This window comes from Mastigoproctus giganteus, chromosome 10, assembly GCF_048544385.1.
Source record: "Mastigoproctus giganteus isolate SK-2022 chromosome 10, ASM4854438v1, whole genome shotgun sequence".
Classification (NCBI taxonomy): Eukaryota; Metazoa; Arthropoda; class Arachnida; order Uropygi; family Thelyphonidae; genus Mastigoproctus; species Mastigoproctus giganteus.
The window spans coordinates 29,149,431-29,169,286 of record NC_143584.1 but is presented as its reverse complement, the minus strand read 5'-3'; the positions used below and the strand labels follow the sequence as shown (position 1 = coordinate 29,169,286).

The window sequence follows — 19,856 nt, the reverse complement described above, 5'->3', positions numbered from 1 at the left end:
CTCAGATATAATTATATATCTGATAGATATCCATACATGATTTGCCTCTATGCATTTCATCCCAAATATAGCTAAATGAGATGAGGAATATAAATGTTAAGCAAACTTAAACAGCTATTAATTTAAATCTGATTTACACTGATAAAAAAAAAGTTTATATTTTAAACTTTGTTTAAAATATAAACAAAAAAGAAAAATTAACACATGCATCTTAATAAAGAACTGAAAAAAGATGAAAGTATGCATACCAATCAGAATTGTCAACAGCATCACCAAATCCTGGTGTATCTACTATGGTTAATGTTAAATTAACCCCATTTTCTTTTAGAAGTACTTTTGCTGTTTCAACCTAGAAATTATAATAAAATATATTCTGTATGCAGGTCTTTTTATTTAAGAAAAAAGTGATATTAAGATATACATTAACATTTTCTATCTTAAGAAAATACAAGACTATCTTAAAATCTAACTCAAGAATGTATATTTCTAGGGCCACTTAAAAAAAATTTTGAAAATCCAAAAAGGTAATTTGCAAATGCAAAGAAATTTCTTCAATCAAATATGCCACACATTCATTTACCAAGGTCATTACACCAACAGTTATTAAACCTTCTACTTCCATTTTGGATGCTGATTACCATAACAAACTAAAAGATAAGGGTAGCTCTGATTTAAACAGAGGCAACTCTACAGCCAAAGTCATAGAGTCTAAAGTAGGAAAAGAATATTCTGTTCTTTTGATCGGTGAGGAGGAACTCTGCTGCATATGACTACAAGTGGCACAAGTAACCCAATGAAAACTTAGGTTCTTATAAATGCAGAGATAGCACAATTTTCTTTATTTAGCAGGGAATCATTTTTACATCTGAAATTTTATGGACAAGTTTCTAGTATGAACCAGGATTATTGAAAGTAAAGAAATAGATGAAGCACAGTACATGTTTTTCAATATCAGCTCTGTCAATTGTGGTATGTGAACCAACAATTATAATGAAAACAGAAAGAACTGATGTACAGTGGTCCTTGTCTGGGAAACTGACAAGTGTAGAAAGAAACTTGAAATACAACAAATTATCTCAATTTGATAAGAGTCTACATCGCTGTGGGCACTCTGGTCCCCATGACGGAAAATGAAATACTAAGCTGTATTTCAACTTGTATTGAAATACAAGCTTTGCTCATCATCATCATCACGAACTTGGACTGGCTTAGGTCTTTTAAGACCTGTTCCGTTGTGGCTCTTGGAAGTGGTCTTGATCTTGCCATCATTGTCTTGGTCGACCAATATCTCTCTTGCCTGTAGGTTTGTAGTTAAAGGCTAATTTTAGGATCTGGTCTGGTTCATTCTTTCTATGTGGCTGATCCATTTTTCCTGATACCGTTGTATGTCATTTACTATGTTATCTACTTTTAATTTCTCGCGGATATCTAAGTTTCTTTGGTGGTCTAGTCTTGTAAAGCCTAATAATGGTCTTAAAAATCTCATTTGTGCTGCTTCTAGTTTGTGTACAAGCTTTACTACTTACGTAAACTTCAGATATTCAGAAATATCTGAAGTTTATGCAAGATTGGTTCTCAGAAACCTTTCTATCCATGATAAATCTCAGAGGATGAAGCCATTAGAAGAGAATTCAAAATTAATCTTTGCTAATCCAGACAGATTTTTGTCCTATTTGATGACTGATGATGAAACTTGGCTACTTCTTGATCCTCAGTCCAAATTAGAAAGCATATAGTGGAAGCACAAAGATCAACAGTCCCGAAAAAAGTTTCAAACCCAACCATCAAGTGGAAAAGTGATGGCCCCAATTTTCTGGGACACAAAAAGATTGTTGTCAGATTACCTTACACCTAAAATTACAATGAGAGGGCAATATTATTCCAGCCTTATGCCAAAGTTAAAAACTGCAATTCAGGAAAAAAAAGATCAATATCAGCTCTGTCAATTGTGGTATGTGTGTTGTAGGTTGCAACAGGCTAAAATGAATGAACATGGATTTGAACAATTTTTTTTTTTTTAAATTAGTTGTTGGCGCATCGGCTTCTGTGGCCATAATGCACCTCCCAAGGTTTTTGCAGTACTTTGATCCAAGCCTGAGGCGGGATTATTCGAACCTGCGACTTTTGGGTTGCCAGGCAGGCACTTGACCCACCCGGTCGGCTTTGAACAATTAAACCATTCCTGTACAGCCCAGACCTGGCCCTAAGTGACTATTATTTGTTCAGAAATATCAAATCACACCTTCGTGGAACTCATTTTAAAGATGAAGAAATAGAAACAGCTCAGGAAATCTTGTTTGATGCCCTACATTTTTTTTTTTTTTTTTGAAGGATTCTTTGCACATTAAATACAATAAGTTTTTCTGACCAAGAACCACTGTACTTCAATTCTTTCTCCTTTTATAATAGTTTCTGGTGGGTTTATTGCTGTTTTTACAAAAACAACCACATAATGACCTTCCCCAATTAATTTCTGGTAGGTTCACACATTGAAACTGACAGAACTGATTTGCAAAATATCAATTTCTTTACCTTCAGTGATATTGAGAAACTGGAAACTTTTTTTTCTTCTTTTCTTGAAAATTGAATCATTTTAATTTGGTTCCAAAAATATGTTCTCAGAATCATTAGCATTAGTAGAGGCATATGATGCAAGAAGCAAGCTTATGCAGCATCATCCAAAAAAACCACTCCCGTTTCACCCCTCCGTTCGTTCAAAATACCTGTCCAGCTGAGCCTTAAATTTATTTAGGCTATCAACTTCCACAACAAGGGATGGAAGTCTGTTCCACCAACCAACTACCTGCTGGCTAAAGGCAAATTTCCACACATCTATCCTACATCTGTCTTTCCTCAATTTGAATTTATGCCCTATCAGGTGATTATTCTGAGCAAGAGAAAGAATCCCATCGGCATTGAGCATACTCAAACCATTCAAGGCTTTATACAACTCTATCAGATCACCTCGCCGGTGCCTAGTCTCCAGACACTGTAATTTGTAAACCTTAAGCCTTTCTTTGTAAGAGCAACCCTTTGTTCCATTCACTAATCTTGTTGCTCTATACTCGTTATTATTGGATGATGAATTGGATGATGGATCAGTTCTCGATATAAGTTTATGCAAATGTCCGATTACATCATATTTCACCACTTGAAAGTGAAATATCACAACTACATATGGTACACAAGGCAAACACGTTATCTTTTTCAGCACAACCTTGTGCATATGTTTCTGAAATAGTAGCAGTAGTAGTAGTAGCATGTGATGCAAGAAAGTAAGTGTTTGAGCTTATGCAGCATCAGCGAAAAAAGAAAAAAAAAAAAAAAAATCACACCATTCCCTCCAAATGCCTGTCCAGTTCCTCCTTAAATTTATTTAACCTATCAACTTCCACAATGACAGATGGAAGTTTGTTCCAGCAATTAACCACCCGCTGGCTAAAGGCAAATTTCCACACATCTATTCTACATCTGTCTTTTCTTAATTTGATTTTATGCCCTCTTAGGTTCATAATCTGAACAAGAGGGCATAAAATCACACTGAATTCTGAAGAATCCCATCAGAATTCAGCGTGCTCAACCCATTCAAGGCTTGTTATTTGGTTTGGTTTTTTTTTTTTTTTTTGGAGCATTAGCAACTAAGGCCAAATTGCTCCGGGAATATGCGATGGTCATTCCCTGACCTTTCCGCATCCTCCGTATTTGGTTGTGATGGGCCCAAACCCTGGTCTAATCAAGAGTTAGCATTAGCATTAGTAGAGGCATTTGATGCAAGAAAGCAAGCTTATGCAGCATCAGCCAAAAAAAAAAAAAAAAAAACACTTCCACTTCACCCCTCTGTTCGTTCAAAATACCTGTCCAGCTGAGCATTAAACTTATTTAGGCTATCAACCTCCACCACAAGGGATGGAAGTCTGTTCCACCAACCAACCACCCGCTGGCTAAAGGCAAATTTCCGCACGTCTATCCTACATCTGTCTTTCCTCAATTTGAATTTATGCCCTCTCAGGTGATTATTCTGAGCTAGAGGAAGAATCCCATCAGCATTGAGCATGCTTAAACCATTCAAGGCTTTATACACCTCTATCAGATCACCTCGCTGGTGCCCAGTGTCCAGACACTGTAATTTGCAAAACTTAAGCCTTTCTTCGTAAGAGCACCCCTTTGTTCCATTCACTAATCTTGTTGCCCTTCTCTGTACTCGTTCCAGCAGCTCTACATCCTTCTTGAAATGAGGCCTCCAGACCTGTATACAGTACTCTAGGTGTGGCCTGACCATCGCCTTATACAATGGAATAATCACCTCCTTATCCCTGCTGGAAAAATTCCTGTATATCATTGACAATACTCCATGAGCTACTCTTGCAGCCCGTCTGCACTGCTCAGAGAACTTCATATCTGCCTGCACAACCACCCCCAAGTCCCTTTCATTCTCTACCACTGTCAGTGTTGTACCATAGAGTTGATACGTTGCTCTGGGGTTGCTGTTTCCCATGTGTAGTACTTTACATTTGTCAATGTTAAACTTCATTTGCCACCTCTCATTTGCTCAACCTTTCCAGATCCTGTTGCAGAAGCATAGTGTCAGTAGTGTCCTTGACAACCCTGCCAACCTTTGTATCGTCTGCAAACTTGGACATTAATCCCGATATACCATCATCAATATCATTTATAAATACAGAAAACAATAATGGACCCAACACTGAGCCCTGAGGGACTCCACTAATAACATCAGTCCACGATGAGCAGTGTCCATTGATTACCACTCTCTGTCTTCTCCCCCTCAACCACCCCTTTATCCATAGCAGCAATTTGCCTCCAATGTCACACTGCTCCAATTTGTGTAGCAGTCTTCCATGTGCAACAGTATCAAAAGCCTTTCTAAGATCCAAGTATATAATATCAAAGTTATTCCCTGCATCCAGTTCTTTTGTGACTGCATCATAGTATCCAATCAAGTTGGTCAGGCAAGACTTCCCCTTAACAAAACCATGCTGTGTCTGAGCTATAACTGAAGTCTTGTCTAAATGATCCTGCAGTGCGTCTTTAACCAGTGCCTCCAAATTGTGCTACAAACTGCTGCTCCTTCCCACCCGGCTATGGAGGCGCCCCCATTCATGGCCTTATACACCTCAATCAGATCACTGTGCAGGTGCCTAGTCTCCAGCCACTGCAATTTGCAGAACTTAAGCCTCTCTTGGTAAGAGGATCCTTTCATTCCCCTCACCAATCTTGTTGCCCTTCTCTGTACATGCTCAAGCAAATCTACATCCTTCCTAAAATGAGGCCTCCAGACCTGTATGCAGTACTCAAGGTGTGGCTTGACCATTTGCCTTATACAGAGGGACAATCATTTCCTTTTCCCTGCTAGCAAATATATCATTGAAAAAACCCCATGACCTGCCCTGGCAGCCTGTCTGCATTGCTCAGAAAACTTCATATCTGACTGCACAATTACTCCCAGGTATTTTTCATTTTCTACCACCTTAAGTGTAGTACCACACAGTTGGTACATTTCTCTGGGGTTACTTCTACCCATATGCAGTACTTTGCATTTGTCACGGTTAAACTTCAGTTGCCACTTCTTAGCCCATCTGCCCAAATTATCTAGATCCTGTTGCAGTAGCACACTGCCATTACTGTCATTAACAACCCTGCCAACCTTTGAATCATCTGCAAACTTCCACACTAAGCCTGATATACCTTCATCAATATCATTGATAAATATACAAAACAACAGAGGACCCAACACCGAACCCCGTGGGACTCCACTAATAACATTAGTCCACGAAGAGCAGCACCCATTAATTACCATCCTCTGTCTTCTCCCACTCAACCATCCTTTTATCCATTGTAGCAACTTACCCTTAATACCATTCTGCTCCAATTTGTACAGTAGTCTTCCATATGCAACAGTGTCAAAAGCTTTCCTGAAATCCAAATATATGATATCAAAATTATTTTTTGCATTCAGTTCCTTTGTAACCACATCATAATATCCTATAAAATTTGTCAGACAAGACTTTCCTTTAACAAACCAATGCTGTGTCTCAATTACTGCTGGAGTCTTGTCTAGATGATCCTGCAATGCATCTTTAACTAGCAACTCCATTATTTTACCCGGAACAGATGTTAAACTAACTGGTCTGTAATTACTCCTGTCACCCTTCGATCCCCCCACTTTGTAAATTGGGGATACATTTGCACATCTCCAGTCCATGGGGACCTCCCCTGAGTCCAAGGATGCTCTCATAATTACGGCTAAGGGTTTGCTTAGTTGCTTTGCCACCTCCTTTAATATAACTGGATAGATCCCATCCACCCCAGGTGCCTTTCTTACGTTTAACTTCAACAATTTTTCCTCCACTTTGCTCTCAGTTATTACAAAATCATTAAGCACCCTGCTACAATTTGATAACCTTCTGCCATTTTCAAAACTTAATAACTCCTCATGTGTGAATGTAGATGCAAAATACTCATTCAGTTTGTTTGCTATCTGAGCAGTATCATCAACAGTCGAACCACCGATATAAAGTGGACCAATCAGATTCATCCCCTTCCTTTTAGAGTTTATATAAGTAAAGAAATCCTTGCTGTTTTTCTTAGCATCTTTTGCCAAAGATTTCTCATAATCTGCCTTTGCCTGCCTAACCTCCTTTGTAACCTGATTACAGACTAGCTTATATCTGCCATAAGCTTCTGAGTTCGCTTGATAATTTATATGCATCCCATGCATTTTTCTTCTCTGTCACGAGTCTCATTAGTTTATTTGATAACCGTTTACGCCTAAACCTTGAACAATATTTCTTAATAGGTATGAAACTTTTAGTAGCACCCATGATTAATTCCTTGAATGCTTCCCACTTAGAATTTACTGTTGGTAATATCGTCAGTTGATCCCACTGTACAGAATTTAAAAACTGAATTTAAACACCGAACCCTGTGGGACTCCACTAATAACATTAGTCCACGAAGAGCAGCACCCATTAATTGAAATGTTACATCATATATCTTTGGCATCTTACTGAAAGACACTGATTACGCTGCAATGTTTTTGCACCACAGAAGTCTGATGAAATGTCACACATTACAGAGAACAATGCTATTATTATGTGCTTATATTTTGCAATGTAGACTACCATAGCACACCTGATGGACAATTCATTAACAAAAATAAAAAAAAAAATTTTAAATGTAGTTTTATTATTCATTTGTTTATTTGTGTGTATGTGAGAAAAGAAAAATGTGGAAAAACTCTTGGTCATCGACTATATTATGATGGTAACTTGTAGAAGGGTCAAAGTAAAAGACATGGATTCTACGATGTAAACCTAGAGAGTTGGCAGCTATTCCCTAGTTTGTACTTATTGTGTGACTGTATATCCTGACAATTTATAATCATTCCTTGTATATTTTTTCTATGCTATTAAGCTCATCAGTTCATCTGACAGCCATGTAGATTTTTGTCTTGAACAATATCTCTCAATTAGTATAAAACGCTTGGTGGCCTCTATGATTACTTCTCTGAACACTTCCCATTTGGCATTTACATTTTTCAACGTTATCAGTTGGTCACATTGAAAAGAGTTTAAAGAATGTCTGAGCCCATTATAATTACCTTGTGAAAATAAAAACCCTTCCCTTTACTTTCTACAGTAGTTATTTCTTTAAATAAATTCCACACCGATATGCTAAGATCACTGCACCTATAGGTTCCTTTACTTGAAGATTCTTAATACAGGATGAATTCCTGCTGATAACCAGATAAAGTTGTTGTTTGGTTTTTAGGAGCATTAGCAACTAAGGCCATATTGCTCTGGGATATGCGGTGGTCATTCCCTGACCTTCCCGCATCCTCTGTATTTGGTGGTGATGGGCTCGAACCCCTTTCTAATCAAGAAGCGTGTGCTACGCACTGCTGCTTCTTCCCACCTGGCTACAGAGGCACCACCAGATAAAGAATATTGCATTTTCTTGTTGCCTCTTTAACATGTTGGTGTAGAAAACATGTCATTCATTAAACTGAGAAATTAATGGCAGTGCTGCCAAAATAAACAATGTATAATACACAACAGAAAGTATCACACAATTATAGAAAACCTTTCATTTCTCTTAAAGAAATAATACTTCAGAGAGTTCTGTAAAATTAAAATTCATCATTAGAGAAGGTTTCTGTGGAGACCCTTGGCTCTGTGGATAGTTTGGGAATCACTTATATATTGCATAGTTGGAACCATTAAAAACAGGAAAACATGTGGACATTGGTTAGAGCAGTGGTGTACAAATTGTGGTCCACAGCTGCGGGCCATATCTGTCCTGCGAATAATTTTTATACGGCCCATGCAACTAAAGCAGCACTTTACATTTTAATTATTTCAAAAACCATGTACAATCAACACTAAAATAAGTGGAAATAAACAAATTTAAAATACTGTGTTGCTCTTTGCGGCGAATATGCGAGAGTGTTGAAGTTACAAAGCCATGTGTTGGTGTCATGAATTCTATATCTTCTGTATCAAATATGGGCATGTCCGATCAGAAGAGTGCATATATATGAGGTGCTATCAAAATGTTCCGAGATTCCAATTATGGTGTGACTTCTGCTTGACCTTGGTGGCTGCGCAAAAGTGTATGCGCAACCACTTCACTAAAAATTTAACACACCAATTTTTCTTGAATCACCCAGTGTGGCCTATGAAACAAATTTAACTTTGAATATGGCCTCTGTACGGGAAAAGGTTGGACACCACTGGGTAAGAGGATCCTTAGTAGATCACCTGTAGTGGTCACAGAGCATCTGTTCTTATGGTAATAGTAGGGACATGTGAATTTTCAACTATATGCTGCATGTATTTAAGGTTCAGTATGCATATTTTGTGGGTTAAAAAACTCGGAATAACTCGTGGGGGCTTTCTTTCTCCACATGAGACTTGATAATCACAACTTCAACTGAAGTGGCCTTTCTAAGAATTTTTTATCTAGTTACTGAAAGAATTTAAACCCAGATAAATACGATACAAAATCCAACCATCAAATGAGCGAATGAAGTTGAGTTTCATCTGCTCAAGAGGATTTCGTAAGTGATATCATTCATCCTCCACATGACATAGAAAGAACGCAGCTATCTCACTTGCTAAGCTTGGAGAAAAAGACTGGTGAAAATAGTGATTTTCCAACACTGCTCTGAATGATCAGATACTTGTGTAGTAAGAGAAAAACTTGAAAGAGACAGTTAATGCCTATCTAGGCTGAAAGATACAGTGTAAGTGTACAAATAGTCAAATTAAACTGGCAACAACTAAAAAGATGATACTTTTGCTGCTCACTAGGAAATTACATAATTCCACTTGTATAACTATAAATATACCAGAATAATATGAAAGAGACAACAGAGGCTGTACTTTGATTACTTTTATATTATTTCTAATATTTCTAGTTATTTGAGTGAAATTTTATAATTTCTTAGTGACAGCAGTAAGTTTGTCATATTAATTTTTACTGATTTTAATCATTAGTTGTACACCTACACTAAACCTTCATGAAAGAGACAGACGCTGTACTTTTGATTACTTTTATATCATTTCTAATATTTCTACTTACTAGAATGAAATTTTACAATTTGAAATTTATAAGTGACTGGATTATAAAATTATTATAATTTTATAATCCAGTCACTAGGAAATAAAATTTCCTAGTGACAGCAGTATGTTTGTCATATTAATTTTTACTGATTTTAATCATTAGTTGTACACCTACACTAAACCTTCACAGCAAAGCCAGACTAACAATTCTTTTCAGCTTTAATGTAAAGACTAATGTGATTATGTCTCCAAGACTATTACAGAAAAAAGGAACAGTAAATACACCACAAAAATAATATAACAAATTAATACAACAGTAAGGTTATACTTAAAGTACCAATGCAACTGCAATATTCAAAATAAAATAAAACAAGAAAAAGACAAAAGCAACACTCACTCTCAGCAATGCTAACTACATGCCATCTGCCCAAGGAGATGCCATCACACTCACCAAAAGCATCAGTGTCACTTTCATAAAAAATGAAATAAACAAATAAAAATAGGGAACTCGCAAGCACTGCCTCTTTTTAAAGGCTCAACAGCACTTATGAACTCTGAAAAGGGTCACATTTTGGTGTTGACCAAATTCAGCCAAATATCAATGGATGTTACTATCTGAACATGAAAAGAAAATAACCAACTAAATTCAAAATCGCAATGAATGCCATGGCCACAGCCCTCTACATTAAATAAGCAAATGTAACAAATGAAATTCAAATATCAACATTGTCCGAGCCAACTCTTTGCTATACAGCCAAACACAAATATGCAACTTAACCTTGAAAATAAATAATAATAAACAGAATAAACATAAATAAATGAAATATAAACAAGCATATAAATCAAACCCACTGACAGATTAAATTAAAACATAATGAAGAAAGCAAGTGATGGCCATGAGTATTCAAATAAAGAGGAAAGATCAAGAGAAGAAATATAAATCAAAACACAATATAAGGGACTATGTTACATCCATATCAAAAATAATTTTACTATAAAGATGAACTAATACAACCAAATTACATTTTAATTAATTATTTTATGTTAGTTCTGTTTATTATTTAGTTTTAAGGTTAATTTTTATCTTTCTGTTTGGTTTAGACCTGACCTGTTCAGCCAACTGAGGCTGAACCAACATTCGAATTTATATTTTGTTTGCTCATTTAAGCTATAAAGAGGTGGCATTGGCATTTGTTATGATTTTGAGTTTAGTTCATTATTTTCTTTCTGTGTTTAGATCGTATAGGACATTCCTTGACAATTGGCTGTATAGCAATCAGTGACGGAAATATGATTCTGTCATCCTGTTTGGAATTTGCCAGTGCTGATGTCCTTCTGAAGGAGTGATATTTGTAAGTTCTCCATCTTGGGTTGCTGTTACGAAGAAAGGCTTAAGTTTTGCAAATTACAGTGTCTAAAGACTAGGCACCTGCGAGGTGATCTGATTGAGGTGTATAAAGCCTTGAATGGTTTGAGCATGCTCAATGCTGATGCTCTTGCTCAGAATAATCACCTGAGAGGGCATAAATTCAAATTGAGGAAAGACAGTTGTAGGATAGATATGCGAAAGTTTGCCTTTAGCCAGTGAGTGGTTGACTGCTGGAACAGGCTTCCATCTGTTGTTGTAGAAGTTGATAGCTTGAATAGATTCAAGGCAGAACTTGACAAACATTTGGAGTGAGTGGATGGGTGAAATAAGGGTTTTTTTTTTTTTTTGGCTGATGCTATATAAGCTTGCATCATGTGTCTTTGCTAATGCTAATGTCTTCATTTGTTTACTTAATTTATTATGGAAGTGGCACACCTGCTTTGGTGGATTTGAGTGGTGTGTCTATTTGGGAAGAGGACTACATCTGCACTGCTAGAGGGTGAGTGGCAATGTTGTCTTTTTCTTATTTTATTTTATTTTGAATATTGGAGTTATCTTGGTACTTATTAAGCAAAATTGCATCTTGCCTAAGTATAACCACAATTGTAGAATTAATTTCCTGCATTATTTCTGTGCTATGTTTAGTGTTTCTTATCTATAACATTCCCTTTCAAGTTTTCCTTTATTTTCTTTATCTTCAAAGGTGTCACTAGCCATCCAAAAAGTTCTGTAGTAAAATGGAGAACAGAATATATATGCCAATTCTGCCATATATAAATTATGGCAGAATTGTTTTTGTTGCAAGTCTTCATTACATTTCCATCAAATTACTTTATTTTCATTTAAATTGGATGGATGAAACAGCTACGGTGTTCCTAGCAATTTCAGTCATGTGGAGTACAGGTTCTTAAACTTTTTTTTATCCACAATCCTTTTTGATAAGACAAAATTATTAGTGACCCCAGATTCTTTTTTGTAATCCCCAGAGGGGTCGGGACCCACAGGTTAAGAACCCCTGATGTGGAGGACTAGATGATCCCACTTACATAATCCTTTATAGCAGACGAAATGCTGCAGCTCCATTTAATCATTCAAACGACAAGAATTTTAAGCCTTCGAAACATCAATGCATTAAAATTTTGTGTATTGTATTTATTCTTATTCAGTAATAGTCATTTATAAACAAAAAATAAATAAATAAAAAAAGCAAAAGCAGCCTCTAGACCAGTATTTCCCAAAGTGTGTATGCATACTCCCAGTGGTACATGGAAGGGTTTTAAAGGGTATACAGCAGAATTTTTTTTTTTTTATTTTCTCATAGGTTTTTGGCTGCAGAAAACAACTGAATAAAATTTTGTACAATGGATTCTGCTTTATAGAAATCAGTTCAATTGTTGGTTAATTGAATTAGCAGCTTTAACAAAGCAAAACTTGAAAATCCAAACCCTTTATACATTGCAGTGTGTGAAACTTCTATTAGAATCACAATTTCAGTTCATTGAATCATAAAAAACAATAGAACTATATAATCTGTGATTTCGTGGGTTCCACCTCCCCATCTAATTTTGTTAAACTATACTCTTTGATCCGGTATATGCATATTAACTCAGAGAAAGTGCACTGTTTGTTTACTGCTTGTTGTCCCCCTTTCTGCAAATGAACTTTCCTGTGTTGTATAAACAGTAACTGGGTTAATTTTAGAATGCCAGTGACAATAGTCTTCATAAAAAGCGTACTTTGTTAAATTTTAACTAATCATTTATTACTCATTGAACGTTGCAAGTTGTCAAGTAAAATATTAAAAATGTGCATGGTATGTAACAATTTCAACTTCATTAAAATTTATACATTTTAATACCAAAATAGTAAGTATTAAATCTTTGCCTGAGAAGGTGTAAGCTAGTAAAACTATACTCTCAAAGGGGGTACATGATTATTGTAAGTTTGAAAAACACTACTCTAGACTAAAAAATAATTGAATTACCAATAAAAATTACTAATGCTTACCTTAAAAAAAAAAAAAAAATGCATAATTTACTCGAAAAAATATATATCAGAAAGCACATCAAAATATACATTATTGACAGATCAAAGCCAATAAGACTGTGACAAAAGCATTAGATAGTCAGTGAATGGCTCTCTTTCTTGTACAGAACTGGAATAATGGACATTAGATGATAATGCTTCACAAATGACAACGCACATTAGGAGTTTCTTTATATTTTATGACTTAAGGCAGATGTTCGGGATATCAATTTGCAACAGACATGCAAAGAGAAAGAGTGAAGTATTACGTACTTCAATGGGAGCAAAGTTTGACTCTTATTTAACAGATAACAGTTTTAAAATATAAAGGCTTCTGTACAGTGTAGCTCAGGAAAGTAAGAGTCATTAAATTCAAAGAACAAAAAATACTTTAAAAAATGAAAACTGGAAAAATGGTTGTGTGTGGGGGAGGAAAAGAAATAAGATGATTCATCAAAAAATTGTTAGTTCAGGGAAAAAACAATATTATTTACATTTTTATAACAATTATGACTAAATTAGCAACTACTTATCTAGAAAAAAAATTATTATTTATCATTACAATAATTAAGAATACTCTCCACTTTTAATACTATTAAATATGGTAAACACCTTTTTTTCATATACTAATTTTAATATTAATCTTCCACACTAAAAAAAATCCAGTTTATAGCAAATAAATGGAAAGCAATGAGTTATTTTTACTGTATTTAAGAAAATCCTTGCAGCACTCACATTACTATACCCTCTGCCTTGTAGCAGTGCTCAGTAACACAAACATTACTTCTGCATTAAACAGGGAACATGTTACAATAATAATCACGCATTACTCATATAACTGCATGTCACTACATATCTGATTATTCTGTCCACAGCCTTATGCTGTCAGTGTTTTACTCACTTTCAAAAATAAAACTAGATGAAATTCCAAAAAAACAAACAAAAAAAAAAAAAAAAAATCCAAATACCTGTATCTGGTACAATATGGTTGTTAATGCAAAAATATCTAATGAATTTTAGTCGTAACAACAGATAAGTTGAACACGCCAGCAAAAAAAATCAATTAAATCTCAAAAATGTATGCATTAGTCTTGGAAATTCATATGAAGCATAATTTAAATTCTGGATAACATAAATTAAACTGACCTTTTAATATTTGGCAGGTATCAACATTAATGAAATACAACTGTATTATGTTACTGAATACAGATTCAAAAATGCTATTAAGACTTAAAAGTAAATGCATGACTCTACCTGTAACTTGTCAAAAGCACAGAAAAGATGATGATGAAAAATTATTTCAATTGTATCCATGTCTATATTTATTGGCATTCTTCATTTATTAATTAAGTTTGTTAACTCTCAGCTTATGAACTGCCAAAAAGTCTGATAACCAATAGACTGGTAACTACAATGATTAATAATGAAAAGGAAGATAATAATTTTAAAGGTCACAACCCCATTAGGATTCATTAAAATAAATCATTTATTACACACACACACACACACACACACACACACACACACACACACACACACACACACACACACACACAAAATGCTAACAATAAAAAACAAAAAAAAAAAAAAAAGTTTCCAAATATACATACATGGACTGTTTTTTTTATCCTCTGTGATGGACCAGGATATTCATTTGAATAGATGTCTGTCAGGAACATGGAATTAATAAGTGTTGATTTTCCCAAACCAGATTCACCTAATTAATTATTATAAGTACACATTATCTTTCATTTTCTATGAAATACATTGATTAGATAAGCTTATATACTAAGATAGTACTGTAAAATTACAGCCACCCAATAAATGAGTTCAATTAAATAAATATTTATGAAATTATAATATGCTGTACAAAATGCACCAATGATCCAAGTTCCAGTTATATTAAGCAATTACAGCCTCTCCGGGTGGTAACATCATTATTAAAATAACTGATTTGATGTCAGTTAATTCTGATGATGAATTACAAAAAATGGCTCAAGTTTTTCTTTAAGGGAGTTTGTAAGCTCAAAGTTAAAAATGACTAGCAGCCCGCAAAAACCAAACTTTGCTAATCAGAAACTTATTCCACATTTATAATCAAAATTATAGTTAACTAGAATTTAAACTATGAAAAGAAATTCCAATTAACTATAGTCTATTCACTGTTACTTCAACATTGATATAAACAAATATCATGTGGTTGACAAAAGCTATGGTTATATCAAATGCCATGAAACACAATGAGTAAGGTGGCATACAGAGTAATGATTCTAAAAATATGAAGTTCAGATATGAAGCTCTCTGAGCAATACATACAGGCTGCCAGGACAGATCATGGGTTTTTGCAATGTTTTGAGACACATATATACAGGAACTATTCTGATATATACAAGAACTTTGCTATCAGGGATAAGAAGGTGATTATTGAATTGTACAGGGCAATAGTTAGGGTGGATCCTGAGTAAGGTATACAAGTCTGAAGGCTACATTTTACGAAGGTTGTAGATATCCTGGAATAGGTGCAAAGAAAGGAAATGGGATTAGATTGGTAAAGAGAATAAAAGGATGATCTTACCAAGAATGCTTTCAGTTCTGCAAATTACAGCATCTGGAGAATGGGCACCTGTGGGGTGATCTGATTGGGGTTTGTTAAGGTTTTAAATGGATTGAGCAAACTCAATGAGCTGATAGCACTCTTCCTTTTGATACACAAGAGGAGGCATAAATTCAAACTGAAGAAAAATAGTTGCAAAACAGATATAAGGTTTAGATTTAGTTAGTGGGTGGCTGATTGTTGGAACAACCTTCCATCCATTGTTGTGGAAGTAGCTAGTTTGAATAAATTCAAGGAAGAATTAGATGATTTGGATGATTGTTTTCTACATCAGCATGTTTGGGAGGCAACTAGGAGTAACACTCTTGATCTGATTATCAGTAGTGATTCTTCATGCATTAAGAATCTGCAGATAAAGGAACCACTAAGTGGCAGTGATCACAGTGTTCTGAAGTGGGATTTATCAAAGAGGCAACTGACATCAGGGGTAAAGGGAGGGTTTTTGCTTTCGTAAAGGCGACTATGGTGGTCTGAGACAGTATTTAAATTCTAAACGGTGGGACCAACTGATGATGTTACGAACAGCAAATTCAAAATGGGAAGCATTCAAAGAATTAATCTTGGAAGCTACTAGGCTTTACATACCAACTAAGAAATATTGTTCAATGTTTAGGCCTAAATGGATGTCAGATGAACTAATTAAACATATGGCAGAGAAGAAAAATGCATGGAATACATATAAATTAATGGGTGACATGGAAGCTTATGATAGATATAAGCGGGTCTGTAACCAAGTCACAAAGGAGATTAGGCAGGCAAAGGCAGATTATGAGAAATCTTGACAAAGGATGCAAAGAAAAACAGCAAAGAGTTATTTACTTATGTAAACTATAGAAGGAAAGGGATGAATCACATTTGTCCACTGGATATATTAATGGTTCAACTGTTGATAATCCTGCTCAGGTGGCTAACAAACTAAATGAATATTTTGCATCTATATTCACACATGAGGAGTTATTTAGGGTTTGGTTTGGTTTGAATTTTATTGGCGCATTAGCAACTAAGGCTATAATGCGCCAAGACCAGGTAATATCTAAAAATTTAACATCTCAGTGACCTAATTAATTAGGCCACCATGTCCAGATCTAAAAACAAGTTATTTAGGGAGAGGAATGTCAGAGGTGAATTGAACTCTGGCAGTGAGCTAGATGATTTTGTAATAACTGAGAGGAAAGTGGAGGAGAAATTGTTGAAGATAAACATAAAAAAAGGCACCTGGGGTGGATGGGATCTATACAGTAATATTAAAGGAAGTAAGCAAACCCTTAGCCATAATTATGAGAGCTTCTCTCGACTCAGGGGAGGTACCCATGGACTGGAAATGTGCAAATGTCACCACAATTCAAAAAGGATGATCAAAGGGTGACACTAATAATTATAGACCTGTTAGTTTAACTTCTGTTCTAGGAAAATTAATGGAAGCACTGGTAAAAGAAGAACTGCATGATCATCTAGACACTTATAGCAGGGACACAACAGTTTTGTTAAGGGAAAGTCGTGCCTTACCAATTTGATTGGATACTATGATGTGGCACTGGGTGATGTGGCAAAGGAACTGGGTGCAGGGAATAACTTTGATATCATATATTTGGATCTTAGAAAGGCTTTTGATACTGTTACACATGGAAGACTGCTGAAGAAATTAGAGCAGTGTGTGTCACTGGAGGCAAATTGCTGCTATTGATAAATGGATGGTTGAGTGGGAGAAGACAGAGAGTGGTAATCAATGGTTGCTGTTCATCATGCTGTTATTAGTGGAGTCCTGCAGGGTTCAGTGTTGGGTCCATTGTTGTTTTCTGTATTTATAAATGACACTGATGATAGCATATCAAGCTTAATGTTGAAGTTTGCAGATGATACAAAGATTGGCAGAGTTGTTAAGGACACTAATGACAGTACGCTGCTGCAACAGGATCTAGAAAAGTTGAGCAGATCAGCTGAGAGGCGGCAAATGAAGTTTAACATTGACAAATGTAAAGTACTACCTATGGGAAGCAGTAACCTCAGAGTAACGTATCAACTCTGTGGTACTACACTGACAATGGTAGAGAACGAAAAGGACCAGGGGGTAATTGTGCAGGCAAATATGAAGTTTTCTGAGCAGTGCAGATGGGCTGTAAGAGTAGCTCATGGTGTCTTGTCAATGATATACAGGAATTTTTCTAGCAGGGATAAGGAGGTGATTATTCCTTGTATAAGGTGGTCAGGCAGCCCCATTTTAAGAAGGATGTAGAGATGTTGGAACGAGTACAGAGAAGGGCAACAAGATTAGTGAATGGAACAAAGTGTTGCTCTTACGAAGAAAGGCTTAAGTTTTGCAAATTACAGTTTCTGGAGACCAGGCATCAGATTGAGGAAAGACAGATGTAGGATAGATGTGTGTAAGTTTGCCTTTAGCCAGCGGGTAGTTGGTTGGTGGAACAGACTTTGATCCTTTGTTGTGGAAGTTGATAGCCTAAATAAATTTAAAGCTGGGCTGGACTGGTACTTGGAACGAACGGAGGGGTGAAATGGGAGAGTTTTCTTCTTTTTTTTTCCTCTTCTTTTTTTTTTTGGCTGATGCTGCATAAGCTTGTTTTCTTGCATCATCTGCCTCTACTAATGGTAATGAAGTTTTTATGAGTTAATAAAAAAGAGAAACAACCTTAGACTGAACATGGGTCTACACAGTTGATATCATAATCCAGAATTTACGATAATGTTTAAAAAAATATCTCAATCACAAACTTCTTTCTTGCATATAAAAAAAAAAAATAATAATAAATAATAATAATAACGATTCCTGGATATTCAGGTTACCGAACAGCAAATAGCGGATCAGAGAAGGACCATCATCACGAAGAATCTGATAGCTCCTGCAATCTTGGAAAAAAATCAAGCAGGACATGAGCGATCAACTACAAAGGTTAAAGAATACGGAACCACGGAAGGAAGAACATACCACCACCGAACCAGAGGAAGAAGATCAAGAAGAAATACAACCCACAGCAGCTGAAGTGGAAAGAGACAAGGTCATGATATCCAGAATAGAGAATAAGTGGAAGAAGGCCCTAACAGAATTCAAAGGAATGGACCCACAAAGACTCATGTGATACCGAAGCAGAGGCCGAATAGAACCTTGTGGAGAGTCACAGACCACCTGAATCGGCACATAATACCACATTACCTCGACAACAATGGTGCAACACTGGAGGCCATCCACACAGCCATGTATTGTGCTGCGGTAGCAGCCACGAGGATTAACGGAAGAGAAGCGAGAGACCAGCAGCAGAAGAACCGAAAACAGAAGGAACCACCAGCTTGGGAAAGAAAACTTCAGCAGAAGATAGAAGAGTCAAGATAGTCCAATTGACCCAGTACCAACGGGGCAATAGGAGTAAGAAATTAATTGGAAAAGTGAAGAGAATCCTCAAGAGAGACAGCATCCATAGCAAACATGAAACAAAAAATCAGAGAATAGGAGAGTACTTGGACACATTGAAGCAGAACCACCTTGCACTCAGCAAGAGACTACGCCAATACAAAGAGAGCTACCAGAGGAAATTAAACAACCGAATCTTCAATGAGGACCAAAGAGGTTTCTACAGGAATCTCGGAGAAGACAGGAAAGAACAGAATGGACCACCAGAGAAGAAGATGATTGAGGAGTTCTGGGGAAATATATGGAGCAGGGAAGTAAGACATAACAGACGAGCACCCTGGATAGAACTAGAACACAAGAAAACCAAGGAAGTACAAGAAATGAGAGAGTGGGAGATTCGGGAAGAAGAAGTAAAACAGACGATCAAGAACTCTCACAACTGGCGAACTCCAAGAATAGATAATGTCCACAACTACTGGTACAAGTTCACCTGCACACACAAGCACTTGACAGAGCAGTTCACCCAAATGATAATGCACCCAGACACAATCCCAAAGTTTCTCACTCAAGGAATCACATATCTGAAGCCTAAAGACGAAGATAAAAGAAACCTGGTGAAATATAGGCCAATCACTTGCTTCCCAACAATGTACAAGATCCTGACCAGCTACATAACCAAGAAGATATCAGACCAATTGGAAAGCCAGAACATAATGGTCGAACAGCAGAAAGGATGCAAGTGGCTGAGCAAAGAATGCAAGGAGCAATTAATCCTCATACCGTGGTTATGGAGCAAGCCTACAAGAAGTGCCAACAACATGTACACAGCCTACATCGATTACCGCAAGGCCTTCGACTCTGTGCCTCATAACTGGCTAATAGGGGTGATAAACATCTACAAAGTCA

At 36.1% G+C, this 19,856-nt stretch overlaps 1 protein-coding gene across 3 annotated transcripts in view; it reads right to left on the bottom strand.

Moving 5' to 3' along the window:
* The window catches only part of LOC150078920 (septin-7-like), a 510,661-nt gene that overhangs the window by 214,901 nt on the left and 275,904 nt on the right, over positions 1 to 19,856 (bottom strand). For all 3 annotated transcript variants that reach the window (XM_090382840.1, XM_090382838.1, XM_090382839.1), the window contains 2 exons: positions 14,586 to 14,692; positions 249 to 349 (listed from right to left, as the gene is read on the bottom strand). In XM_090382840.1, the coding sequence (XP_090238966.1) occupies positions 249 to 349; positions 14,586 to 14,692 (208 nt within the window). The remainder of the gene's footprint in view (positions 1 to 248; positions 350 to 14,585; positions 14,693 to 19,856) is intronic.